At 44.3% G+C, this 27,766-nt stretch overlaps 2 protein-coding genes across 4 annotated transcripts in view; both read left to right on the top strand.

Moving 5' to 3' along the window:
- Positions 1-781: 781 nt before the first annotated feature.
- LOC311145716 (serine/threonine-protein kinase tousled-like 2) lies at positions 782-21,901 on the top strand. Of its 3 annotated transcripts, XM_084181997.1 has the most exons (28): positions 782-938; positions 3,262-3,350; positions 6,007-6,281; positions 8,110-8,159; positions 8,359-8,419; positions 8,502-8,641; positions 9,340-9,446; positions 9,628-9,693; positions 12,567-12,649; positions 14,573-14,644; positions 14,747-14,816; positions 14,942-14,985; positions 15,092-15,193; positions 15,364-15,465; positions 15,633-15,725; positions 15,939-16,049; positions 16,165-16,301; positions 16,640-16,792; positions 16,885-16,951; positions 17,048-17,145; positions 17,239-17,320; positions 17,615-17,706; positions 17,838-17,927; positions 18,280-18,449; positions 19,271-19,409; positions 19,527-19,638; positions 19,774-19,881; positions 20,081-21,901. In XM_084181997.1, the coding sequence occupies exons 1-28, from the start codon at positions 784-786 to the stop codon at positions 20,252-20,254; spliced, it is 3,042 nt and encodes a 1,013-aa protein (XP_084038123.1). In that variant the 5' UTR covers positions 782-783; the 3' UTR covers positions 20,255-21,901. The 3 variants fall into 3 exon arrangements, with proteins under 3 accessions (XP_084038123.1, XP_084038122.1, XP_084038121.1); XM_084181996.1 differs by lacking the exons at positions 782-938; positions 3,262-3,350; positions 6,007-6,281; ... (3 more) ...; positions 9,340-9,446; positions 9,628-9,693 and adding an exon at positions 10,502-11,171; XM_084181995.1 differs by lacking the exons at positions 782-938; positions 3,262-3,350; positions 6,007-6,281; ... (3 more) ...; positions 9,340-9,446; positions 9,628-9,693 and adding an exon at positions 10,632-11,109.
- Positions 21,902-25,384: 3,483 nt separating this feature from the next.
- The window catches only part of LOC311145675 (C-type mannose receptor 2-like), a gene marked incomplete at its 5' end in the record, with an annotated part of 36,980 nt that continues 34,598 nt past the window's right edge, over positions 25,385-27,766 (top strand). Inside the window, one exon of the mRNA XM_084181937.1 lies at positions 25,385-25,502. Within this exon, the coding sequence (XP_084038063.1) occupies positions 25,385-25,502 (118 nt within the window). The remainder of the gene's footprint in view (positions 25,503-27,766) is intronic.

Genomic DNA, 27,766 nt, shown 5'->3' with positions numbered 1-27,766 from the left:
CCCTAATCACGTGATCTGGAGTGCCCGCTCCCTCTGGACTGAAGAAACACAATAAATAATCACTATTCCACTGAGTTACTCTCAACAGTCCCCAACCTCTTCTCCACTCCTCTTCAACCTGACACCACATATGGATCAGCCAAAATGCAAGGATCCATTCCCTCCACAAATCTTAGTCCCACTGGGCCAGAATCATCCTTTTCATCCTCGGGACGCTTGGCGGTCCTCACCGCAGGTACTACTCCATAAACTCGTCAGGTTCCATCTCTGAGCTACTAGGGGGCGTATCCCTCTTTTTGCACTTTGTGCCAACCTCCCTCACCACACCACTGCCCTCTACACTCAGCTCCTTCTCGGTGGTCATCACTGCACCTGCCACTCTTTTCATGTTAACTTTCCCTCTCTAGCTCTTCCAAAAGTTCTGTGCGATCCTCCATTCCATATTCCCTCAAAACATATTCCCCTTTTCTCCTTATCCGCCATCTTCTCCTTCACTAGATCTTCCAGAAGGCTTGTGCAATCCCACACTCCATATTTATTCATAATATGTCCACTTTTTTCCGTCATCTTCTTTCGTCCTACCTCCATTCATCCCCACACGGTAATCTCACCCGCAGCCACGTCCTCGATCGTAATGGCAAATGTAGGGCTATGGCTCCCTCAACTGGTGTAATCGAGTACTCACAGGCAACGCTGATTTACTGACTGTAGTGGGATATCTTGTTGACAATGTGGTCTTTGCTTCAACTTCTCTGGACATTCCTTCCGGTGCGTCAATTCAACATGGCAGCGACCGGGACTGTGGTAAGGATAGCGGAGCAAAACAGCACCGAAACGGGACAAATATTACCAGAATCCACATCTGGAGAACTGAAAAGACCTCAGTTCGGAACCCGTTTCCTGACAGACCCACGTCAAGTTTTTCAACATAACGCATGGTTCGTATTTTAGCATGCATACTGCTCGTTGTTGTGGTAGTACACACACATGAATAGCCCTTGATCAAGACTCTCAGTTCCATTACATTACAAAAGAGTCATTGGACGAAGGTGTCTTCTGTAAGGGGAGTTGGATCGTATCTTTCATATCAGCGAGATATCTTTTTTTTTTTTTTAAGGTTAAATTGACACACACCTTTTTATATAGGGTTAGGGTTCCCACACGGCCATTACATTTACATTTACATTTTAGTCATTTAGCAGACGCTCTTATCCAGAGCGACTTACAGGAGCAATTAGGGTTAAGTGCCTTGCTCAAGGGCACATTTACGTCATTTAGCAGACGCTCTTATCCAGAGCGACTCACAAATTGGTGCATTCACCCTATAGCAAGTGGGATAACCACTTTACAATTGTTTTGGGGGTGGGGGGGGATAGAAGGATTACTTTATCCTATCCCAGGTATTCCTTAAAGAGGTGGGGTTTCAAATGTCTCCGGAAGGTGGTGAGTGACTCCGCTGTCCTGGCGTCGTGAGGGAGCTTGTTCCACCATTGGGGTGCCAGAGCAGCGAACAGTTTTGACTGGGCTGAGCGGGAACTATGCTTCCGCAGAGGAAGGGGAGCCAGCAGGCCAGAGGTGGATGAACGCAATGCCCTCGTTTGGGTGTAGGGACTGATCAGAGCCCGAAGGTACAGAGGTGCCGTTCCCCTCACTGCTCCATAGGCAAGCACCATGGTCTTGTAACGGATGAGAGCTTCAACTGGAAGCCAGTGGAGTGTGCGGAGGAGGGGGGTGACGTGAGAGAACTTGGGAAGGTTGAACACCAGACGGGCTGCGGCGTTCTGGATGAGTTGTAGGGGTTTAATGGCACAGGCAGGGAGGCCAGCCAACAGCGAGTTGCAGTAATCCAGACGGGAGATGACAAGTGCCTGGATTAGGACCTGTGCCGCTTCCTGTGTAAGGCAGGGTCGTACTCTCCGAATGTTGTAGAGCATGAACCTGCAGGAGCGGGTCACCGCCTTGATGTTAGCGGAGAACGACAGGGTGTTGTCCAGGGTCACGCCAAGGCTCTTCGCACTCTGGGAGGAGGACACAACAGAGTTGTCAACCGTGATGGCGAGATCATGGAACGGGCAGTCCTTCCCCGGGAGGAAGAGCAGCTCCGTCTTGCCAGGGTTCAGCTTGAGGTGGTGATCCGTCATCCATACTGATATGTCTGCCAGACATGCAGAGATGCGATTCGCCATATTTCCATGTTATCAAATCAAATGTTATTTGTCACATGCGCCGAATACAACAGGTGTAGACCTTACAGTGAAATGCTTACTTACAAGCCCTTAACCAACAATGCAGTTTTAAGAAAGAATACCCCCCAAAAAATACAATATAAAATAATAAGAAATAAAAGTAACAAATAATTAAAGAGCAGCCGTAAAAATAACAATAGCCACGGGGGGCCAGTATGAAAAAAAAATAATATATATATATATATATATATATATATATATATATATATGTATTCACTAACTGTAAGTCGCTCTGGATAAGAGCGTCTGCTAAATGACGTAAATGTAAAATGTAATATACAGGGGGTACCGGTACCGAGTCAATGTGCGGGTGCACCGTTAGTCAAGGTAATTGGGGTAATATGTACATGTAGGTAGAGTTATTAAAGTGACTATGCATAGATAATAAACAGAGAGTAGCATCAGCGTAAAAGAGGGGTGGGGGGTCAATGAAAATAGTCTGGGTAGCCATTTGATTAGATGTTCAGGAGTCATGGCTTGGGGGTAGAAGCTGTTTAGAAGCCTCTTGGACCTACTAGACTTGGCGCTCCGGTACCGCTTGCCGAGTGGTAGCAGAGAGAACAGTCTATGACCAGGGTGGCTGGAGTCTTTGACAATGTTACAGCGCTTGTTTACGGAAAACAGATTATTAGCTATCTGCGTCTTCGATCACCTGTGTGTAAATGGAGGACGGACGCCAGAAACATGTTAATTGTGTTAAACTCGGTAAAAACGGTAAGTGTACATTTTGCATTTGTGAAATTATTTTGAAGTGATATGAAAGTAGAGGGATTTATGTTTCTAGAACCTTACTGCAATTGACAATCGATTCACGTTTAAGTGGAGTATTTGGCTGTTTTGGCTTCCAGAGCCAATTTGCTTTTAAACAAAACATGTAAGGTCCTTGGACTATAAGGAGTAACGTTAGGCTCCATTAGTCTATTATTGGGATTACATATGGACAGAACAGAACTAGGCATGGGTAGCATGTCTTCCTCATGGTTTCTAATGGTGTTGGTGTCCCATTCACTTTCAGGGACAATGTGGAGTGGACAGAGGAGCAAGAGGCAGCTGCCAAGAAGAAGGTCCAAGAAAACAGTCAGCCCCTCCCTCAAGAGAAGCAAGGTTGGTTCTGAACCAGAATCTGGGTTTACAGGAGACGTCCTCCTTTAAGACCAGGAAGCAGCCATTCAACTTGCCATTCACCAGATTTTCAAGCTTAATAATGTCAAAATACTAGGGGTGTAACGATCCATCTACTACATCGATGTATCGATTTATATTCCTATGATCCAACTACATCGATCTGTGCTCGGCGAGTTGGCCTTTTGGACAACATATATCAATCTAACATCGTTTTAAAATGTAATAAATCGATTGTATCGATACTAGGAAATAACCCATTGGATTTAAGCACGTCAGACTTTATATGGATGTTTTTTCTTAGCACTTTTAATGATAAAGGCTTTAAACATTACTTGATTCAGTCTGCCTATCCGTGACGTCATCGCCCCGCGCCAGCAGCAGCGCAAAGGCGCAAAGACAACAAAACATAGCATGGCGGACGACAGAGGAGAAGCCGACGAGCGAGAAATTATCAAGCCACCATTGCGGTCCTTACAAGAAACAGGAATCTAGGAAACTTCACCTGCACTGTCCAGTATCCAGGTATTTATTTCAGTCACACTGGTTGAATTTTTGGCTAAAAGGTTACTGAATCGATTTCAAGTCACTGAATCGTTTCGGATCGTATCGTTCTAAATGAACCAATATCGTCCTTGAATCGTATCGACAACCACGAATCGTGATACAAATCGAATCGTTGTTAAAACGAATCGTTACACCCCTACAAAATACGTTTGGTACTTACCAAAGAAAGGAGTTTCACTGAGCAAATATTGTCATTACTGCCGTCCCGGCCAGTATGTACTTCCAAAAAAGGTCTAAATAAAAAGTTCCATGGAACAGAGAAAATGCCTTTTATGGAAATAATCTAAGTGCCAAATCCACCTCATTACTGCCACCAGAGATCTTTGTATAATGACGAGATGCTCATGCCTCCGCCGATGTTCATGTCTCTGGCTGTGTTGGAGAGCATCAAAACGACTGCAGGCGACTGCCGACTGACTGATCCACAAACCACCTCATAAGTAACGACTCATTATTATTTGAAGATCTGTCAGTCAGTCACAATTTACCCATGATACATTGCGATTTTGATCCTCTCGAACATGACCAATGCCTTGTCTGAAAATAATCTAAGTATTGTTTTTGAGCAAGTGCACATGCGCCAAATCCACCTCTTCTGCACCTCCTTCAATATAAATAACACAATTAATATATACACTAAATAAATCATATCTCGAAATATACAATCACTGTAAAAACGTACCCTATATTGTCTACTTAATCTATTTACATGAAATACTGTGTAGCGCAGTGAAACAACAGATTAGGACGTTCATACACTGTTGTAGGTGATAAAATCAATGACCTTTCCTGCTGCTGGATTAGCCAACCTGTGCGTGGCAGCAGAGAGGAAAAGGCGAAGCGAGAGGTTCCACTCTCGCCAAAATCTGTCCAAAAATAAGCCCAATGCGTTTCTATGGGTTTATTTTGGACCTAAGCTTGTCGGCTGCCTTCCCATTGTTAGGGCGGAGACATGAGCATCTCGTCATTATATACTGATCTCTGGTGGCAGTAATGAGGTTGATTTGGTACATTGCTCAAAACATTGGGAGTAGGATGGCTCAGTGACTTTCAACGTGGCACCGTCATAGGATGCCAACTTTCCAACAAGTCAGTTCGTGAAATTTCTGCCCTGCTAGAGCTGCCCCGGTCAACTGTAAGTGCTGTTATTGTGAAGTGGAAACGTCTAGGAGCAACAACGGCTCAGCCGTGTAGTGGTAGGCCACACAAGCTCACAGAAAGGACAGCCGAGTGCTGAAACGCGTAGCGCATAAAAATCATCTGTCCTCTGTTGCAACACTCACTACCGAGTTCCAAACTGCCTCTGGATGTAACGTCAGCACAAGAACTGTTCGTCTGGAGCTACATGAAATGGGTTTCCATGGCCGAGCATCCGCACACAAGCCTAAGATCACAATGCGCAATGCCAAGCGTCGGCTGGAGTGGTGTAAATCTTGCCGCCATTGGAGCAGTGGAAACGCGTTCTCTGGAGTGATGAATCACGCTTCACTATCTGGCAGTCCGACGGACGAATCTGGGTTTGGCGGATGCCAGGAGAACGCTACCTGCCCGAATGCATAGTGCCAACTGTAAAGTTTGGTGGTGGAGGAATAATGATCTGGGGCTGTTTTTCATGGTTCATTCCAGACGATTCTGTGCTTCCACCTTTGTGGCAAGAGTTTGGGGAAGACCCTTTCCTGTTTCAGCATGACAATGCCACCGTGCACAAAGTGAGGTCCATACAGAAATGGTTTGTCGAGATCGGTGTGGAAGAACTTGACTGGCCTGCACTGAGCCCTGACCTCAACCCCATCGAATACCTTTGGGATGAATTGGAACGACAACTGCAAGCCAGGCCTAATCGCCCAACATCAGTGCCCGACCTCACTAACGCTCTTGTGGCTGAATGGAAGCAAGAGTGGAGGCTGTTATAGCAGCAAAGGGGGGACCAACTCCATATTAATGCCCATGATTTTGGAATGAGATGTTCGACGAGCAAGTGTCCGCATACTTTTGGTCATGTAGTGTAAGTACCAGAACAAGATCAGTATATGTAGTAGTCAATTTGCATCTCTTCCACTCATTTGAACAGAGGACTTTGACTGCCGGGCGAACGAATACTGGAATAAATTCTACACCATCCATGAGAATCGCTTCTTCAAAGACCGCCACTGGCTCTTCACAGAGTTCCCCGAGCTGGCCCCACAGTGTCGTCTCAACCAGGAATCCAGTATTGGGGACCATAGAGCTGAGGACAGTGAACCACATGGTCTCGATCAGAGTCAGGGCCAAAGCAGTGAAGTCACCCCTTTGGCCCCTGGAGATGGTGACTTCCCTGGATCCAGTGCCATGTATCGCATACTGGAGGTGAGGACATATTATATTATATCATAGTATGACTGTAGTATCTGTTAGCTTGAGTGCCAGTCTGTTTGTGTTATTATGCCAACTCATTCAGTCATTGTAATGTCAAACATGTTTGTTGTGAGAATGAGCAATAGAGTTGGCAAGAGCACAAACAGATCTGGGACCAGCTAAGAATACAGTGAGGGAAAAATGTATTTGATCCCCTGCTGATTTTGTACGTTTGCCCACTGACAAAGACATGATCAGTCTATAATTTTAATGGTAGGTTTATTTGAACAGTGAGAGACAGAATAACAACAACAAAATCCAGAAAAACGCATGTCAAAAATGTTATAAATTGATTTGGATTTTAATGAGGGAAATAAGTATTTGACCGCTCTGCAAAACATGACTTAGTACTTGGTGGCAAAACCCTTGTTGGCATTCACAGAGGTCAGATGTTTCTTGTAGTTGGCCACCAGGTTTGCCCACATCTCAGGAGGGATTTTGTCACACTCCTCTTTGCAGATCTTCTCCAAGTCATTAAGGTTTCGAGGCTGACGTTTGGCAACTCGAACCTTCAGCTCCCTCCACAGATTTTCTATGGGATTAAGGTCTGGAGACTGGCTAGGCCACTCCAGGACCTTAATGTGCTTCTTCTTGAGCCACTCCTTTGTTGCCTTGGCCGTGTGTTTTGGGTCATTGTCATGCTGGAATACCCATCCACGACCCATTTTCAATGCCCTGGCTGAGGGAAGGAGGTTCTCACACAAGATTTGGCCCCATCCATTGTCCCTTTGATGTGGTGAAGTTGTCCTGTCCCCTTAGCAGAAAAACACCCCCAAAGCATAATGTTTCCACCTCCATGTTTGACGGTAGGGATGGTGTTCTTGGGGTCATAGGCAGCATTCCTCCTCCTCCAAACACGGCGAGTTGAGTTGATGTCAAAGAGCTCGATTTTGGTCTCATCTGACCACAACACTTTCACCCAGTTCTCCTCTGAATCATTCAGATGTTCATTGGCAAACTTCAGATGGGCCTGTATATGTGCTTTCTTGAGCAGGGGGACCTTGCGGGCGCTGCAGGATTTCAGTCCTTCACAGCGTAGTGTGTTACCAATTGTTTTCTTGGTGACTATGGTCCCAGCTGCCTTGAGATCATTGACAAGATCCTCCCGTGTAGTTCTGGGCTGATTCCTCACCGTTCTCATGATCATTGCAACTCCACGAGGTGAGATCTTGCATGGAGCCCCAGGCCGAGGGAGATTGACAGTTCTTTTGTGTTTCTTCCATTTGCGAATAATCGCACCAACTGTTGTCACCTTCTCACCAAGCTGCTTGGCGATGGTCTTGTAGCCCATTCCAGCCATGTGTAGGTCTACAATCTTGTCCCTGACATCCTTGGAGAGCTCTTTGGTCTCGGCCATGGTGGAGAGTTTGGAATCTGATTGATTGATTGCTTCTGTGAACAGGTGTCTTTTATACAGGTAACAAGCTGAGATTAGGAGCACTCCCTTTAAGAGTGTGCTCCTAATCTCAGCTCGTTACCTGTATAAAAGACACCTGGGAGCCAGAAATCTTTCTGATTGAGAGGGGGTCAAATACTTATTTCCCTCATTAAAATGCAAATCAATTTATAACATTTTTGACATGCGTTTTTCTGTTTTTTTGTTGTTGTTATTCTGTCTCTCACTGTTCAAATAAACCTACCATTAAAATTATAGACTGCTCATTTCTTTGTCAGGGGGCAAACGTACAAAATCAGCAGGGGATCAAATACTTATTTCCCTCACTGTATGTGACCCTCAGGCATAAAGTAGGCTAACCTATGTCCTTGTTTGATTCAATAGGTTGGCTGTGGTGTTGGCAACACCGTCTTTCCCATTCTGAAGACCAACAAGTGAGTGGTGGTTGGGACCACGTGTATGGGGCAGTCCCATAATGCAGGATGCAGCCTGTTCAGTTTGACTTTGTATACTAGCTACTACCCTCTTCGTACGCACATGCTGTATATCTGCTATTCAGATCTCAATATGTTTTATATGCAACCCTCTTAGCACCTCCATGTTCCCTGACCCTGTCTTCTTTGTGTGTGACAGTGACCCTGGGCTCTTTGTCTACTGCTGTGATTTCTCCAGCACCGCTGTGGAGCTGGTCAAGGTGAGAAGGAGAAGTGCTTGATAGATGATGTCATTAGTTGGCTGATAAATAGATTCATTTATATTGTCCCTTTCACCAACAGGCTAATTCAGAGTATGACCCCGGGCGCTGCTATGCCTTTGTTCATGACCTGGGTGATGAGGGAGCTATTTACCCTGTCCCAGACGCCAGCCTGGATGTTATAGTGCTCATCTTTGTGCTCTCAGCCCTGCATCCTGACAAGTAAGCCGCCCCTGTGTGATAGATTAATTATTAATGACTAATTATTACACCCTGAAACTGTGTATAATGTGTTAGAAATGTGTGAGTGTAGGACCAGTAAAGGCTATGGCATTGAGCCACTATTTAGCAATGTGAGTAAGAGTTAGGCCAGACAACAACGACAACTGAGAAACTAAGATAAAGAGGCCTCCCAATTTAGGGAGGGGAGAAATTGTTATGAAAACATGGTGCAGAATATTGTGAGAACGGCAATAACTGAGTAATGCAGGGAGTAGGATATGTGTGTGTGTGTGTATGTATGTGTGTATGCATGTGTGTATATGTGTGTGTGTGTGTGTGAACTGAAGGTCAGTAGAGCAGTTTTAGAGTGGAAAACTACAGCCCGCCTACAGAGGGAAGGGATTTCTTTTTGTATGACGTATGAGTATAAAAGATGGACTCTGAAATTGTGATGGCAGAATTCTCAATGAATAAATATCTCTGACTATGCAGACCGGGACTCTGGCCGTTACTTAAATCCCAAAAGACTTACAACCTTTTGGGAGACGCACAGAGAAACTGAAATAGTTTGTTAAATAATTCACATAACAGTGTGGCAACAAGCAAGTGTGGGTGCATGTATGTGTGTTTGCTTGCGTGTGTGTGATAGGGAAAATTAAGTGCAATCAAATTCCCATGTCATTATTTTTCTCTGTCAGGATGCAGGCCTCCATCAGCAGACTGGCTCGGCTGCTGAAGCCTGGAGGCGTGCTGCTGCTCAGGGACTATGGACGCTATGACATGGCACAGCTACGCTTCAAGAAAGGTTAGTTACCATAGGCACTCATGCGTGGGACTGTGTGTGATCCAATCAAATTGTATTGGTCACATACATATATTTAGCAGATGTTATTGTGGGTGTAGCGAAATGCTTGTAAATTGTGATTAGCAATATGTACATGTTTTTGGGAAAATCTATTGAATTATTGAATGTGTTCCTTTTTCAGGAAGGTGTTTGTCAGATAACTTTTATGTCCGGGGTGATGGAACACGAGTCTATTTCTTCACTCAAGGTAATAAATAAATCAAAGCAAAAGGCTGGTATGTACTGCTTTTTAACCGTGGTAATTTGCAAATTTTGTTTTTTTCCTTCTAAACTTTCTGGGTTTTTTGTGTATAATATCTCCATGACATCTCTCTCCAGATGAACTACATGACTACTTCAGTGAAGCGGGTCTGGAGAAGGTCCAGAACATGGTGGACCGGCGGCTGCAGGTGAACAGAGGAAAGCAGCTGACCATGTACCGTGTCTGGATCCAATGCAAGTACCGCAAGCCTCATACCCAACCAACAGAGTCACAGGAGTGAGCCAGGAGCAGCAGAGAGAATACTGCGGTTTATGTCTCAACTAGTGTCTGAGGTAGAAGTGGGACTGCAACCCCTGGGAGGGGTGGATAGAATTGGGATACCTCCATGAGACAATTGTGATTATGGACACCATGGAGATGGATTGAGGGGTGATGTGTGTGCAAAGCATTAGACATGTTTTGCTATTTGCTATTGGGTTCCTTCAGCCATTTGTCTACACAGCTCTGGGTTCCCCCAGGTGCCTTTTGATAATGTATCTCTGACTGAGAGGTGGACATGACTCAGAAACAGCATATAGAGAAGGCTGATGAGCTCATGAAATCTGAACAAAGGGCTGGAAACCCAATATACTAATGTTTACATTCAACAGACTGTTTACCATAATCCATTATTTTAGATAACTTGTGCTGTATGATTTTTTTAAAATTACATTTACACCTTCAAAATGATTAAAAAACAATGTGTGAACCCATCATTGTCACATGATTCCTTTCAGATAATTGCCTTCACTTCACATATCAAAAGATGATTGCATTGATCTTGTTTGTAAATCGATTTCAATTGGTCTAGACCAAAGGTTTGGCGGCAGGCGTGGTTTGAACAATCTCACGAGAATAAAGGAGATTTACCGATTATTGTTTACATTACAAAAAAAATGAGAAACCGAACCGAATCGATCCGGATTCAACTGAAATGATCGGAACAACACAACTTCCGTCACATATTGTTTGCTAGGGCGAGGAAGGTGAAGCCGAACACCAACTTTGTTCTGATTGAGCACAGAATTAGACCGAACATATCAGATCGGATGACAAAATTATAACACAAAATACCCACATTGTTGGATCTATGTGCGATGAAAAGGGCAAGTGATGGCCATTGTTCGGGATAAAATACCCCGAAAGAGGCATGGTACGGCCCTTGAAGAAAGGAATGTGAACCTGGGGATACCCGTGTAGGGAGTGCAGAAAGGAGGGTTCGGGATACCCCAGGTCTTCTAGGCCGAGAAGGGAATTATCAGTCGTTATTGGGGGGCCAAGCAGACGATCGTCTCCTGACTGGTTAACAAATCAACACCGAAGAACGGGGATTTGGACGAGGCCTTGTTTGGCAGTGTCGAGGTAGGGAGGCAAGACTCGTGGACAAATAAAGATTGGACCCGTGGAAAATATAATTACAACAGGTAACCTTGGTCTAGTTGTATTGTTCATGTTTTATTTCTAACATAAAACGTTGGGTTGGGTCAGAATAATATTCCTGAAAAACAGCAGTTTTCATGTAGCTAACGTTAGCTAGCTAGCTAACGTTACATGTTAGTCGAACATTTGCCATATCGCTATCCATCACCCTTAGCCAAGTAGTTAGCTAACTAGCTATCAATTCCTCTCTTAAATTGACCATTTTACAAGTAGGTATATTTGGGAAATATAAAATATATTGCTTTTTAGTTACCTAGCAGACATGTTCGCCAACGAAGTGACCAACTTGCTAGTTACTAGTTAGCTGCACCAGGTGGCTAACGTCTGACGTTAGCTATGTACTGTAGTTTAACTAGTTAGCTAACAAGCCTTTAGCTACAAAAACATGGACGTTTGGAATGCCATCACCAACAAGGCAGCCAAACCCATAGACTAGCCAAGGGGGACCTGAATTATTGACACGTCAACTAATGTAATGAACACATGATCATGAGTCATGACCATGTCTATCATGTTACTCTCATTGTTAGTATTTTGTCCCCTGCAAGTGGTTGATGGCTGCCTGTAATATTTGACCAGCTAGCTAGTTGATTTGAAATAACATTAACAAGATGGTTGGTCGCTGGCCTGACCCTTCTTGCCAAAACTGTCTGCTTCGTCACCTAGCCTGTTAGCTATGTGGCAAAATGACTAAATCAGATTCACTAATCTTATCACGATACTGTAATCAGTTTTCAAAACATATTTGCTTAAATGTCCCATGTCAGCACTAGAGTATGCATAGCTCATGCCTGTTTAGTCTTTGCTTGATTTGGTATTTAAAAAAAAAAAACAGGTGTGTCCGAGGTTATCCATGAGTCACAGTTTCTAAGAATGTATAGTTGCATGCATCAACACATTCATCTATACACAACCCTGAACTGGCTGTCCTGTAGCTCAGTTGGTAGAGCATGGCGCTTGCAAAGCCAGGGTTGTGGGTTCGTTTCCCCCGGGGGGCCAGTATGAAAAATGTATTCACTCACTAACTGTAAGTTGCTCTGGATAAGAGCATCTGCTAAATGACTAAAATGTAAATGTAAAATGTTGTTTTACTAAATCATAACGCTGTTGTCAGATGACTTCCAACCCCTTTTATTCTTACTCTGTGTGATAATAATAATAATAATATGCCATTTAGCAGACGCTTTTATCCAAAGCGACTTACAGTCATGTGTGCATACATTTTTACATATGGGTGGTCCCGGGGATCGAACCCACTACCCTGGCGTTACAAGCACCATGCTCTACCAATTGACCTACAGAGGATGTGCTTGTCTGTGCTATGGAAAGTGAACAGATGTGATATCAAATTGTGTGTCTTTTGCTCATTGTCCCTGCAGCCATGATGGAAGAACTGCACAGCCTGGACCCGCGGCGCCAGGAGCTGCTGGAGGCTCGCTTCACTGGGGTCGGCGTGGCTAAGGTCTGTGTTACTACACTATATCATTGGTGATGAGAGAGGCCTATATAGGGGGGTCCTGCTCCTTTCCCGCTCCACCCTTTCCCCTAATGTAGGACTGACAGAACGGGATCTTAGTATTGCACATTTATTTTAGGACCATATCTATCTTTCTTTGTCTCTCTCACCCATTCTCTTTGTTTCTCCCTTTCTTTGTTTGATTCTCTATTTCTGGTTGAGCTTGGCCAGGGAAAGGCTAGCCCCCTCCGCCTCTCTCTCTCTGGAGAATGTAGAGCTGTGTGTCTGTGTTTGTTGGCTGGTGTGATATGGTATCCTGTCCTCCTGGCTCATGATGTGGTGGCTGCATATGCAAGTGCCGAGGACTGCCAAGAAGGGAACGGGCAGGAGGGTGAAGTGGGGCAGGGAAGGGCAGGAATGCCGGTCACCCTCACGCATAGAAACCCTGGCCAGATGTTATGGCAGTAACGCTCTGGCTTTTGATTAGAGGTCCTGCCTGGTGGTGCTGAGGTAGACTCCATCTTAGAGAGCTGCCTTTGTGGAAAGTGAACCGGAGCCCAGAGAGCGAATCAAAGCCAGGACTGGGCTCTATGCCAGCCATAGGCAGAACTGAGCCCAGAGCATGGTGCTGTTGCAGAGAAAATGGTGGCTCCCGCTAAGGCATCACGCCACGACCGCCCGTCTGACCAGGGTCCGTCTGACAGAGTTGCAGTGTGTGGAAAGAGTGGGAGAGAAAGAAAGGAAGTATTAGCCTAGAGAGAAATGAGAGACATATAGCCTGCCCTGGTGTTGGAGGTCTGAAAGCCCCAGGATATGGTGGGGGCAGCTCAGCCTGTGTCTCTCGACCTTGAACAGCCCTGTAGCTCTGCTCCCTATCAGTCATCCTGAGCTGCCTTATAAGCGTTGTGGGCGCGGCTTAAATCGGTCCAGAATTGGCGGCAGGGGGAAATTTACTGTTTTTCAGCTAATTTCCTGCAATTCTATGCATTTTTCCATGGAGCACAGATAATTTTGTAGAGGGAAAGCTAATTTCCTGCATTTCTAAGCATTTCTGTGTTTTTATTCTTAAACATTATAACATAACCAATGGGGACCCAATCGGTGTCCCTGGGCATGTACCCTGCGTGGCCCGTCAGTAATCCAGCTATTCCAAAAATACTCCTAAATTCATTGTTGTTGAATTTTTGATTCTCCCTGACTGTCTAGCTAGCATATATATATATATATGTATATGTGTGTGTGTGTGTGTGTCAATTATATTATATCTGTCAGGGTGTAGCGTTTTTCCATCCAAAAAATGTATTTACAGGGAAACACTGAAAGCCCTCAATACCCTATCTGAGTAGTAGGATTTTCTAATTATTTGAACAAGGCTGGAGAGAATGAAGATGAAATAATGAAAGGTGAGGGAGAAAAAGATTGAGAGAGAGACCTACTCCCACCTGCATTAGTTATGTCTGATGTTCAGCAATTTCAGGTTCAATTTAGTTAGAGGGAGCAGCATTATGTGTCCAGAATGACTAAGTATGTTTCTCTGATATGGCAGAGCCTGTTGAATTCAAAAGTGAGCAGTGAGTCATTTGAGTGACAGGCATCACCTAGGGAACAGACATTAGAATTGTTAGGGTAGGTACAGTGTGGAGACTAATGGTGATGATATTAGCTCAACCTTATTCCTCTCTGACTCTCTTCTGCTCTCTCTTTCTCTCACAAACAATTACTCACCTTATCTGTTCACCAGACAGTAGCCATGGGGAGAAACAGTCAGTCAAATGAAAACAGAAAGCACAAGCCCCCATCCCTCCCTTCCACACCCCTGGTTTAACTGTGAATGAAGTTTAGTCCCTTCCTGCCCTTGGCATATGCTTCCACTCTTTGTCTGATGTGTAATTGTGTGGGGTTGTTTGTTTGTTTGTTTGTTTTGAACAGGGTTCAGGCCACAATGAGTCATCCAATCAGAGCCTGTGCAGCGTGGGCTCTCTCAGTGACAAAGAGCTGGAGGTCAGAGTCCCACAGCTGTGACGCCATACATCTTTTCACTCTTGTTAGATGATATTTTATACATCTTCCACTGTCATAAAGTTTCTCCTACTCTTTTTCCAGACCCCAGAGAAAAAGCCTAACGACCAGAGAACGAGGAAGAGGAAAGCAGAACCGTATGACGGCAGCCAAGGTGAGGTGTCTCTCCCTTCCTGCATGATCTCTCTCATGCACCTCAGTCGTGCCTTGCCGGCAGCCATTTTGTGTCAGAGTTGATCAACGGCCCACAGATTTTCTGCCTTTTTTTCTCTTCTCCAGGGAAAGGAGGAGCAAGAGGACAGAAAATTAGTGATTATTTTGAGGTGAGTGTGCGCACTTTTTGTCAAAACGCATCCATAGCATAGCCTACATAATGTAGCTTTGAATTCCTACTCTTTTCTTCTGACCTTTCCATTAAATCTCTGTCAGTTTGCGGGGGGTAGCGGACCTGGTACCAGTCCTGCCAGGAGTCTCCCTCCAGTTGTCCGCTCCTCCCCACAACATCACTCCCTCTCCAACCCCCCAGGCACGGTGAGCATTCTCCCTCACTTCTCCCTCCTCCCTTTTCATTATACCTTTTTTCTCCCCCCCGTTCCTAACGAACCTATCACGTCCTTCAAACTGACCTGAATGCAAAGCAGAATGTTACTGTGGTCCATGACATGATGTTAGTGGTATGTGTGGATGTCTTTGTATCCCAGATGCAGCAGGGCAGCCCGTCCTCTATGGGTTCAGCCAACACAGAGCACTCAACCTGTTCCCTAAAGCCTGTCTCCCTCTACATGAACCACAAAGCCACACAGGTAGCTGTTACCTTACACCATCTGTACACATACACACACACACAGAGCACTGGTGATGTCTGTAATAACTCCTGTATGATATGACATGTCTCCTTGTTTCTAATGACTGTTTGATTCCATCCCTCTCTTCATCTCTATTTCTCTGTCATCCTGTTCTCCTCCTGCAGTCTGACCTGACGGTAGAGAAGCTAACTGCTATGGAGAACAACAAGAACTCTGACCTGGAGAAGAAGGAGGGGAGGATAGATGACTTACTGCGGGTGGGTACACATCTGCTATCAATGCGCCTTTGTTTTCCATTCTTTCTTCTAATGGAATAACATGTTCTTGGCCTCGTCATAAGATAGGATTATTCTCCAGATATGGAAACAGATCTCCTCAGAAACGACCAACTGACAACTTTAAAACAGCTTTGTTTAATTAGAAGAAAAATTAATTAATGTGATTTTGACCCGTGCTGTGTTCTGTTTCAGGCGAACTGTGACCTTCGACGGCAGTTGGATGAGCAGCAGAGGATGCTGGAGCGGTACAAAGAACGCTTGAACAAATGTGTGACCATGAGCAAGAAGCTGCTAATCGAGAAAGTGAGTTCTCCCTCTGTCTCTACCAGAGTCTAGAATACCTTAACCCATGTCTTTTGTCTTGACCAAGGACTAGCTTTCCCCATGTATAATGTGTGTGTGTGTTCTCTCCCCCCAGTCGAAGCAGGAGAAGATGGCGTGTCGCGACAAGAGCATGCAGGACCGTCTTCGTCTGGGTCACTTCACCACCGTCCGACATGGTGCCTCATTCACAGAACAGTGGACCGACGGATATGCCTTTCAGAACCTTATCAAGTAAGGGCCACTCAAAAGCCTCTCTCACTCTGCATCTCATCCTCTCCTCCTTCATACTCCTCCTCTCTACCCTCCCCTGTTGTTTTAATCTCAGTCTGTCTGTCTGTCTGTCTCTCTCTCTCTCTCTCTCTCTCTCTCTCTCTCTCTCTCTCTCTCTCTCTCTCTCTCTCTCTCTCTCTCTCTCTCTCTCTCTCTCTCTCTCTCTCTCTCTCTCTCTCTCTCTCTCTCTCTCTCTCTCTCTCTCACACACACATATCAGCACTAGAGGGAAAGATAGATTAGCTCAGCCTTACCAGCACTGACCATCCCCGTCACCTGTCTGTCTGTCTTGTCTCTAGGCAACAGGAGAGGATCAACTCCCAGCGAGAGGACATAGAGAGACAGAGGAAGGCTCTGGCCAAGAGGAAACCACCCTCCATGGCCCAGACCCCTCCCCCTAGCCTGGAGCAGAACAAACGCAAGAGCAAGGCCAACGGAGCTGAGAGCGACGCGTACGTACCTCGCCTCTTCCTCGCTCTGTTCAAATGCATACATTTTCCCAGGTTTGGTTTTGTGTAAGATGGGGAGTTTCTTCTTCTTACAGGTTATCGCAGGCGGAGTATCACGAGCAAGAGGAGATTTTCAAACTAAGACTGGGCCATCTCAAGAAGGTAGGGTGCTGTTTACATGCAGTTTGTATGTATTTTGTGTACTGTTGATCTGTTGGTTCCTGTAAAAGCAGCTAATATGCTTGCTGTGTATTGCAGGAGGAGGCAGAGATCCAGGCTGAGTTGGAGAGGTTGGAGCGCGTACGGAACCTGCACATCCGCGAGCTCAAGAGGATCCACAACGAGGATAACTCCACGTACGTGCTCTCTACCAGTGTTACTGTGTTCTCTTATTTGTGTGTGCTCTCTGTTTTGACTTTTAATCCAAATATGTCTGATTTCCACACCAGGTTCAAAGACCACCCTACGTTAAACGACCGGTACCTACTACTCTACTTACTAGGCAGAGGGGGCTTCAGTGAAGTTTACAAGGTGAGAGCACTCTGCCCGCTCATCAACAGTCATTGGAACTGAGCTTTTGTCATCATGGTCAAAAGCATAGTTGTATACCTATTGAACTAAGTACAGCGACTACATAGTCTAAAGGATTTCTCATGATGAACTTTTGACGTTCACCTGAATCAATTTTTGAAGTCGGTGCCAAGTTTTCATAGGATTTCATATTGGTGCCAGGTTTCTCTCAGATATGATCAAGAATAATGGATGTGATGTTATAATTATTTATTTGGAATTGATATTGATGTCATGCCTCTATCACTTTTGAAGGCCTTTGATCTAACGGAGCAGAGATACGTCGCAGTCAAAATCCACCAGTTGAACAAGAACTGGAGGGAGGAGAAGAAGGAAAACTACCACAAGTGAGTGTTGTCTATTTCTTATCATAGATGCTTTTGGATAAGACAGACAAACCTTTTTCTCAGAGTGATATGGGTAATAAAAGCCCTTTGGATTTAATATTGGAGTTAAACGTGGTCTCTCTCTGTTTCAGACACGCATGTCGAGAGTATAGAATCCATAAGGAGCTGGACCACCCGCGGATAGTCAAACTCTACGATTACTTTTCACTCGACACAGACTCGTAAGTCCCCCCTCTCAAACAGCAGCAGAACATATCCAACAAATCTTTGGAATAGAACATGAGTTTTTTGGGGGTTTCTAATTCTGGTGTTAATTTTTCTTTCAACTCTGTATCCTACTGTTTTGAAACAGTACCTCACAGTTGGTTCCTTTGTCTCTCGTTGTGGAACAGGCTCTGTATGGTTCTAAACTAAAACAGTACCACACAGCCGATTCAACTCTCGCTCTCGTTGTTCTGTGCAGGTCTAGAGTTAAACAGTGCCACATCCTTTCTCTCGTTATGTCACAGGGTCTGTACGGTTCGAGATGAAACAATACCTCATTGTGGGTTCCTCTGTCTCGTTGTGTTCCAGGTTCTGTACGGTTCTAGAGTACTGTGAGGGGAACGACCTGGACTTCTACCTGAAGCAGCACAAGCTGATGTCGGAGAAGGAGGGCCGCTCCATCATCATGCAGATGGTCAACGCCCTCAAGTACCTCAACGAGATCCGCCCGCCCATCATCCACTACGACCTCAAACCTGGTGGGTACACACAGCAACGGATCGCACGGAAGCTAGCATGGCAGCAGTTACACTGCAATAGTATTACCAGGTCAACACTTACACTGATGCGATCACTTGCATGTAAAGCAAGTTGAAACGATGACGGCAGACTAAAACGAGACAAGATAACTGAGTGAAAGGTCTCTTTTGACTCTTAAGGCTGGTTTACTGTTGATCTATCGACATCGACAGTCTGTAGACTGTTGTCACAGTGACATCATGAACATTCTATAGTTGTCTGACATCAAACTTGTCGTTGTTGTTATGATATGCATGACAGCAGCCTGGTGGTCCAAATTGCACTTTATAACTGCTGTATTTTAACACCAATAAACCCATCAGTTTAAAAAACGAATTCGATATATGTCAATCTAGCAAGCCAGACAACTAAAAGCAACTTTAGAAACAATGTTTTGGTTTATTTCTAGCTCGTTAGAAGGCTAGGCAGTTCCAATAATTACCAGAGCGTAGCTGACGTCATAACATTTGCACATTTTTATTAATTATTACAGGAAAATAAACTCTCAACACGATAATTTTTCAAGGTAATGGCAACCATGACAACACACTTCTTTTCATCTGTCTGCGACAAAGAAACCGACAGTCTCAACGACGGTCTACAGACATTACACCGGAGTATAAATTAAATGTTGTTTTAACCAGCGCAACTTGTCACATTCGAATTGTCTACAGACATGTTGTTAGACCAAGTATAAACCAGCCTTGACAGTATATTACTGAGAAATGTCCATGTTCATTATGACCTTTATGTCTTGACCTCTGACTTGTTGTTTCCTCAGGCAATATCCTCCTGGTGAATGGCACAGCCTGTGGGGAGATCAAGATCACCGACTTCGGCCTGTCCAAGATCATGGACGACGACAGCTACAACTCAGTGGACGGGATGGAGCTGACCTCGCAGGGTGCAGGGACCTACTGGTGAGGCTCCACACAAAATATATATATATATTTTTTTATGGGATCTTGTTTGGATGATCGTTCATATGTTATTATTGTGGAAAGAATTTTGCTCTAATAAATCATCTTCCCTTGCAGGTACCTTCCCCCAGAATGCTTTGTGGTGGGTAAAGAGCCTCCTAAAATCTCCAACAAGGTGGACGTGTGGTCAGTGGGAGTCATCTTCTACCAGGCTCTGTATGGACGCAAGGTAATGCAAGCAAGCACGCACACACTACTAACTACTCTCAGAATTGTATTCATACTCTTTATATTCCATTAAGAGATGAGGACGGTTTGTGTCGCTAACTTTTACCTTTTGCTCTTTCTTTGTCGTTCCCTCCAGCCCTTTGGCCATAACCAGTCTCAACAGGACATCCTACAGGAGAACACAATACTGAAGGCAACAGAGGTGCAGTTTCCCCCCAAACCAGTGGTCACTCCAGAAGCGAAGGTACTACTTGTTTTCTGTCTGTCCCTCACCTTTCTCTGTCATTTGTTAGTCCATTCCTTAAAATCTTCCTCACCTGATGTTGTTTCTCCATCCCTCTTTCACTTGTATGTTACTTTACACATTCATCTCTTTCTGCACTGTAAACAAACTCTTCCCCAGTCACACCCTCTCTAAATGGCCCCTCCTTATCTCTCTCCAGGCCTTTATAAGGCGCTGTCTAGTCTACCGAAAGGAGGACCGTATCGATGTGCACCAGCTAGCCAGTGACCCCTTCCTCATGCCTCACATCCGCAAGTCTGTGGCCACGTCCGGGGCCTCTGGCACGGCTCTACCCTCCACCTCCAGCTCCTCCAATAGCAGCGCCTCAAACTGAGCCCTCACTATCTATCTCACTAGGAACTGACTGACTGACCTGAGTGGAAGGTGGAGGTAGGGGTGGCTGCCTGATTCAGCCCCCTCACCACTTACCATCCTGCTATGTCCTGCCATGGGCTCAGCACCCCGGGGAAACCTCTTGGGTGCAGGCAGGGGGAGCGTGAGGAATCATGGGTGAGGGGGAGGGGGGGGTAATCTGTGTGTTCCAGCTGCAACCTGGAGCCCTCCATCCCCCATTTCCACCCACCCAGCTTCCCTGTCTCTCCCTCCCCTGAAGGGTGGTGTTGTTCTGGGGGTCAAAGCCCTAGGGTCCCCCTACAGTGAGGAGGGGGTCATGGCACTGAGCTGAGGAGAAGTGGGGAAATTCAACAATTTTAGATGGAAGGAAAGGAGAAGAATGGAACAGAGCTGCATTAGCTTGGAGAAATGGAAGGGACTGTTGGAAGACTCTGTTTTCCATCTCATATACACACACACCATGCCTCGGAGTCATCCCAGATAGTCTGGGTTCTCCTTTGATAAATGCTTTGGTTGTCATCCAACCCCCTCCCCTGACAGACAGTACCAGTCTAGCCTGCCTTTAGACTGGACCTGAAGAAGACCTATGGCGTTCATTCATTTAAGCTGCTCTCCTGAGTCCAGGTAGTTTTTTAAGGGAGGCATGCTCTCCCCTCACTCCCCCATGTCTGTTTTAAATCCTATGACCAAAGTGTAAGACTTCCAGATGGTGGCGCTGTTCCGCTGCAGTTTTTATATTGGTTCTAGTTGTGTTACATGATATATGAAGTGGAAAACTAATGAATGGTCCCTTTTTTTTAAAGTGTTACTTTTACGTTTACCCAATTTTAAGGAAAAAAGCAGTTGGTGGTTTTTACATTTGTTTTCTTTTTTTTTTTGTCCTATTCTCTTTTCAGTAATTGCCCCCTTCATGAAAACACATATTTATTTAGGTCTGTTTTAATGAATATTTTGCAAATAAAATGCAAGGGACTGGTTTACCCATTATACTGTACTGTTGGGAGGAGATTGGGCCTTAGCAGAGAATTGCATAAACCATTAAATACAATTGGTTAAACTGTGATCCGAGTGTTTTTGGGGGTTTTGGTTGGGTTGTTTCACTCTCTGAAGGCTGGGCAAGCTAATTTCTCTATATCAACAACACCTAAAAGCACACTTATCTATAATATTTATTATCTATAACCTGGAAGTTCCAGGGGGAAAAGGAAACCGGAAAGACCCAGGAACAGCTGGAGGTCTGTGGAGGAAGAGCTAAAAGAATCAAGAACATCTTTGAAAGAAGTGGGGGAAACCAAACCTGATGGAGAAAGTTTGAATGACCTATAGATGAGTTGGCTGACAACGTCACGAATGATGTGCGCGCATCGATGAGGCAGAAGGCCGTGTGGTGGTATGATTCGGATAGCTAACAACCATGACAAGAAGCTACAATGTGGGGAATTGTAGGTAGCTCATTGTACCTTGTTATTGATACCATGTCTTGTGTTGAGGTGATTTGACTCATGTCATGTCTATGCTAATATGACTAAAATTTGCTAGCTAGCTAACCAACAACTGTAATTATGTATTTGAGAGACAAGTGGTCCTTCTGCAAATGTATTTATGTTTTCAATAAACATTTTGGGACAAAATATAGTTTACATGTCAATAATAGAAGCGAACCCTGTCTGTTTTGCCCCATAGTTGCGCATGTGTTGGTTTTGTTGCTAAACAACCAACCCGTCTATCCTCCCCAGGGGTTCTCAAAGTGGGGTACACGGACCCCAAGGTACTGCAGGGGGTCTGCAGTCAGATCTCAATCTCTCTCTCTCTCTCTATATATATATATATTATATATATATACACTACCAGTCTAAAGTTCGGACATACATTGAGGGAAAAAAGTATTTGATCCCCTGCTGATTTTGTACGTTTGCCCACTGACAAAGAAATGATCAGTCTATAATTTTAATGGTAGGTTTATTTGAACAGTGAGAGACAGAATAACGACAAATAAATCCAGAAAAACGCATGTCAAAAATGTTATAAATTGATTTGCATTTTAATGAGGGAAATAAGTATTTGACCCCCTCTCAATCAGAAAGATTTCTGGCTCCCAGGTGTCTTTTATACAGGTAACGATCTGAGATTAGGAGCACATTCTTAAAGGGAGTGCTCCTAATCTCAGTTTGTTACCTGTATAAAAGACACCTGTCCACAGAAGCTATCAATCAGATTCCAAACTCTCCACCATGGCCAAGACCAAAGAGCTCTCCAAGGATGTCAGGGACAAGATTGTAGACCTACACAAGGCTAGAATGGGCTACAAGACCATCGCCAAGCAGCTTGGTGAGAAGGTGACAACAGTTTGTGCGATTATTCGCAAATGAAAGAAACACCGAAGAAATGTCAATCTCCCTCGGCCTGGGGCTCCATGCAAGATCTCACCTCGTGGAGTTGCAATGATCATGAGAACGGTGAGGAATCAGCCCAGAACTACACGGGAGGATCTTGTCAATGATCTCAAGGCAGCTGGGACCATAGTCACCAAGAAAACAATTGGTAACACACTACGCTGTGAAGGACTGAAATCCTGCAGCGCCCGCAAGGTCCCCCTGCTCAAGAAAGCACATATACAGGCCCATCTGAAGTTTGCCAATGAACATCTGAATGATTCAGAGGAGAACTGGGTGAAAGTGTTGTGGTCAGATGAGACCAAAATCGAGCTCTTTGACATCAACTCAACTCGCCGTGTTTGGAGGAGGAGGAATGCTGCCTATGACCCCAAGAACACCATCCCTACCGTCAAACATGGAGGTGGAAACATTATGCTTTGGGGGTGTTTTTCTGCTAAGGGGACAGGACAACTTCACCGCATCAAAGGGACAATGGATGGGGCCATGTACCGTCAAATCTTGGGTGAGAACCTCCTTCCCTCAGCCAGGGCATTGAAAATGGGTTGTGGATGGGTATTCCAGCATGACAATGACCCAAAACACACGGCCAAGGCAACAAAGGAGTGGCTCAAGAAGAAGCACATTAAGGTCCTGGAGTGGCCTAGCCAGTCTCCAGACCTTAATCCCATAGAAAATCTGTGGAGGGAGCTGAAGGTTCGAGTTGGTTCTATTTGAAGAATCTCAAATATAAAATATATTTTGATTTGTTGAACACTTTTTTGGTTACTACATGATTCCATATGTGTTGTTTCATAGTTTTGACGTCTTCACTATTACTCTACAATGTAGAAAATAGTAAAAATAAAGAAAAACCCTTGAATGAGTAGGTGTGTCCAATCTTTTGATATACACTGTATTTTTTTTACGTTGAATTTTAATGAATATTACAAACAACAGTTTACATTAATTTTGGCCAAGAGATTTGTGGAACAAGTTTAGAGGATGTAATACAAATCATTGTAATATTATTAATTTATGTTCTTAATTAACCCTGAGCAACATGGGCCTGGGAGGCTCTCAGGGATATTGGTATCCACAGTACTCCACCAATTATCAACTCAATACTTATTGTATTCCCCCAAAAAAATATACATATTTTTTAAACATAAATGCACTGTAATTTAAGCTTTAAAACTGCAAAGTTTTCTCTCTGCCCCATGACAAAATCTGTAGAATTGCAGATGCACTACCAAAGTCATAGCAGAACTCCTTGTATGCCATTTTTGTTTTATCTCACTCCAGTTGTGTTCTGATTATGAGGGGGTCCCTGATGAATTTGCTATCACAAAAGGGGTCCCCGGCCAATTTTTTGTATTATTGTCACATTATTGAATGAATGATTGGGCTCACGCAGTGCTGAATTGATGCCATAAGCGATGGCCACTCTACCATTGAACCACACTGGTATAAAATGTATGGGTAGGCCATAGAAATAGAATCTCAATCTAGTTCTGTGGGTAGGCTACTACCTCGCACGTTGTTTAAAATGTGTTTTCAACTGAGACAGTGTGGTTGTGTGCAGTTCACAGTGCACTGTCAAAGCCACAGATCAATAATGATCAGTGGAGAGGGAGACAGCCAGAGCCCTGAGCCATGCATACTGATGCTGGTCCAACAATGACTGTGTTCACAAGAGAGAGGATGAAGCTAACACATAGGTGACACCAGTTTTACACTGTCAGGCTACATATGCAGATTGTGCACACACACACAGACATATTATCCACCGATGTAAGATTGTTCTAATTGATGCATCATTCTTGCATTTCCCAACAGATTGACATTGGATTGTTTCCACTCTCCCCCACAACCACCACTACCAATCCCCAACACAGAATCATTCCAGGGGTGAATAAAGTTATTCCATGTGAAACTATGTGCACCATGGCAGATTCATTTATTCACGAGGAAGGGACAGCAATACAGTGATAATTAAATAATCCAGAATACTTTCTTCACAACAGGGGAGGCCAAGAAGCCATCACTTTAGTATTTTCTACACATATTTATGAGTTGGCTTTGGGTCTCTGGTTTTGGAATGGGAAGTAAAACGTGTTTCTTGCTGCAATCTCACTTGGATGATCTGTGTGCATAATTGTCACCCCACTGCTGGTTTGGGGAATGATTCTATGAGCCAGAATCTAGTAAAATAAAACATTTCTGCTTTCAATCTCTACTGTAGTTTTAAATAAGCTAAATCAAGTGTCTATATGTGTAAAAAATAAAAAATAAAATTATTTGACGCTTATACATATGATTATATCTGGAAATTCAATACTTTCTTTTGAAGCAAACAAATAGGCCTAAGCTAGCTATTTGCAGCATGTAGCGTATCACAAGCAGGGATGTTGTTACAAAGTAACAGCGGGGCTGATCTCAAGACGATGCAAGGTAACAATGTTGCAAGTCTGAGATACAATGTTGCACATCTGCAATACAGTGTATCTAGTTTGTGGACAACTGTGTGTGCATGTGAGGCGGGCTAAAATATTGTGACGCTAACGCAGCGCGTCTGCTCCCTTCAGTTTTAACGACGCACTAAAAAGACACATAGCCCACTCTACTCCTCCTTTCCTCTGCACACCATCATACTCACCAACACTCTACCCATCCGACTCGAAAGGAAAGCTCTCCATAAATTGCTCCGATTTACACTTTTCTGAGCAATAGTGGGCATGCCACGCTTCGACCGAAACAAAGATTCGAGGAGAACATGGAAAAATTGCCTTCACTTTTACAAATGCACTTTATATTTATTCATCTTTAGTCTGGAGCTAAACAGCAGCGTTTCAGGTAAGAACAATATGTTGCTCTCGAATGCTCCTCGGCTTTTCATTCAAGAAAAACTCTGGAGACCGAGAGTCGGAGACTCTCTTTGTTATTGCATATCTGAATATCCATCTAAAGCTTATTTAGCGTTTTTTTTTGTTGGTAGGAGACCTGGTGCGATTTTACGGGTACTTTGTATTCGAACTTCACTGATGAATTGGAATGCCACGAAAGTCCGAATTCTGAGTCGAACCAGATGTGTGTGTGTGTGTGGGGGGGGGGGGGGGGTCTGGCCTTATTTTATGTGTTTTCTCGTTTAGAAACTTGAAGTGAAGTGCTAATATACCTATAGATACTTCATTTGGCATCTTCTTTGAACACTTAAAATGGTAGATGCACATCCGTGTCCTTCCTTTGTATGCTGGTATGGGACTGACGCGCTGCATATATTTGGCACCCCACGGGCAGATGTGACCTTTACATTCTGTTATACAATTAAACCATGCAACCAAGTCCATCTCTTCTCGGTCCTCTTCTAGTCTTTCTTAGTACCTTGTAGGTCAATTGCCACGACAGTGACCTCTCGCTTTTGAACACTGACCTGCCTTACTCCTAGGCATGCTATGGGTCGATTTGTAGAGAATTTTATCTAAGAGTAAGACTTAACTTTAGGTAAAAAAAAAAAAAACATGAATGAAGATGGATAACACTAAGCTATAAAAGTTATTTTAAGAAATACCACACTGTAGCTCTGAAATGAAGACAAAGTAGGCCCAGTAAACAACTTGACAGTGTTGACAACTTTGGAGGTGGGCCTAACTAAAAACTGTTTGTTTTTTACAATTAAATTCTCAATTCCTCCCAAGTGGAAACATAACTTAAATTTACTTTGCCAGCCCTATATCACAAATCCAGAGTGAATTCAATTTTCAACAGGATGTATTCAATTCTTTGATACGGAGGTCTACACCAGAATATACATTGTGTGTTATGGGGTCAGAATTAGTTCAGTTAGTACAAGGGAGGGAAAACAGTATCAACAAAGTTGAGTATGATGATTCAACGTGATCAAGTCAATAAGACGATCATATACTGTAATTCACCAGGTGTTGTTATTACTGTGTTATTACAGTCATTGTTTTAGTTTTCTGTGTGATTTCTCTGAAAGCAGAGTTGCGTTGGCTCGCATCTCAACACAATGTCATGTAGGGCCAGATACATTGGTGTGTCTAACTGTTACACCTGCAGTGCAGATGGTACTGGGTGTGTTTGCCAACTACAAAGGCAAGGCAGATATGTCATTCACATGCTTTCATTCTTGTTTTGCAATTTGTTTTGTTTATTCTGTCTTTTAGATACTTATTCACACACTGAGGTCTACCTGAGTGTACAGGTCTCAGAACAATCCCTCTCTCCTGGGGCTCAGTCTTACCTTTAGGATCGTGGAGGAATTTCAGGCACCACCCCTGTGTCTGTAGACTCAAGCTGTACAGAAATCCCACTCAACCACCCACTAAAGGGCTGATCAGCCCCTAACAAATCCCACCCACTCACTGCTGCTTTTCCTCCCACTGAGATGTTTCCTGGGAGTGGGTCTACCACCGCTCCAACAGTTTCAGAGGCTGGCCTGGACCGTCATTAAACAGAACAGAAACAAACACACTAACAGGCTGGAATTTCCTGTCTATTTGTTGGTTGCTGTTTTTACTGCACAATGAGATGTTCTGTTTTATAAAGCTTACCCGTAAAACAAGCTTCCCCTTTCATCTCAAACATCTGTCAAAATAGGAAAAAGGTTCAAGGACAATCCTTTGGTCCCACCACACCTTCATCTAGACCTGAGGGGCTTTAACCCGATACCAGAATCTATCATAATTGTTGTTCTTATCCAATAACATCCACCCAAACTTTTACTCCACTTTGCTTCAACATCTATGAGAGTAAAATATTTGTTATCTCAAATTTCTATCACAATATGGTTCCCAGTCCCAGTGCCTCCATCTCTACAGTACGTCTCACTTCAGTGTGGATCAAGTCAGTCACCTTGGTTTCATGTACCTCAGCCTCCACTGGCCCCCCTGGACCTCTGTGCTCCAGCTCCAGTGCCCTGCTCACACCCCCACGCCCAGAGAGACCTCATCAACACACTGGCCGGTGTTGGAGGAGAAGAAGGTGGTTCTGGGAACATCAGCCTCTCGGCTCTTGGCTCCGCATGTTCCGTTGTTCTTGGCTGCAGGTTTAAGCCTCTCTCTTTTGCAGCAGGAAACTGGTGTGGGTCTGAGTAGGGT

This window comes from Coregonus lavaretus (assembly GCF_964263955.1).
Source record: "Coregonus lavaretus genome assembly, chromosome: 2".
Taxonomy (NCBI): Eukaryota; Metazoa; Chordata; class Actinopteri; order Salmoniformes; family Salmonidae; genus Coregonus; species Coregonus lavaretus.
The sequence above is the reverse complement of the archived record's forward strand: the minus strand, read 5'-3'. Positions and strand labels throughout refer to the sequence as shown.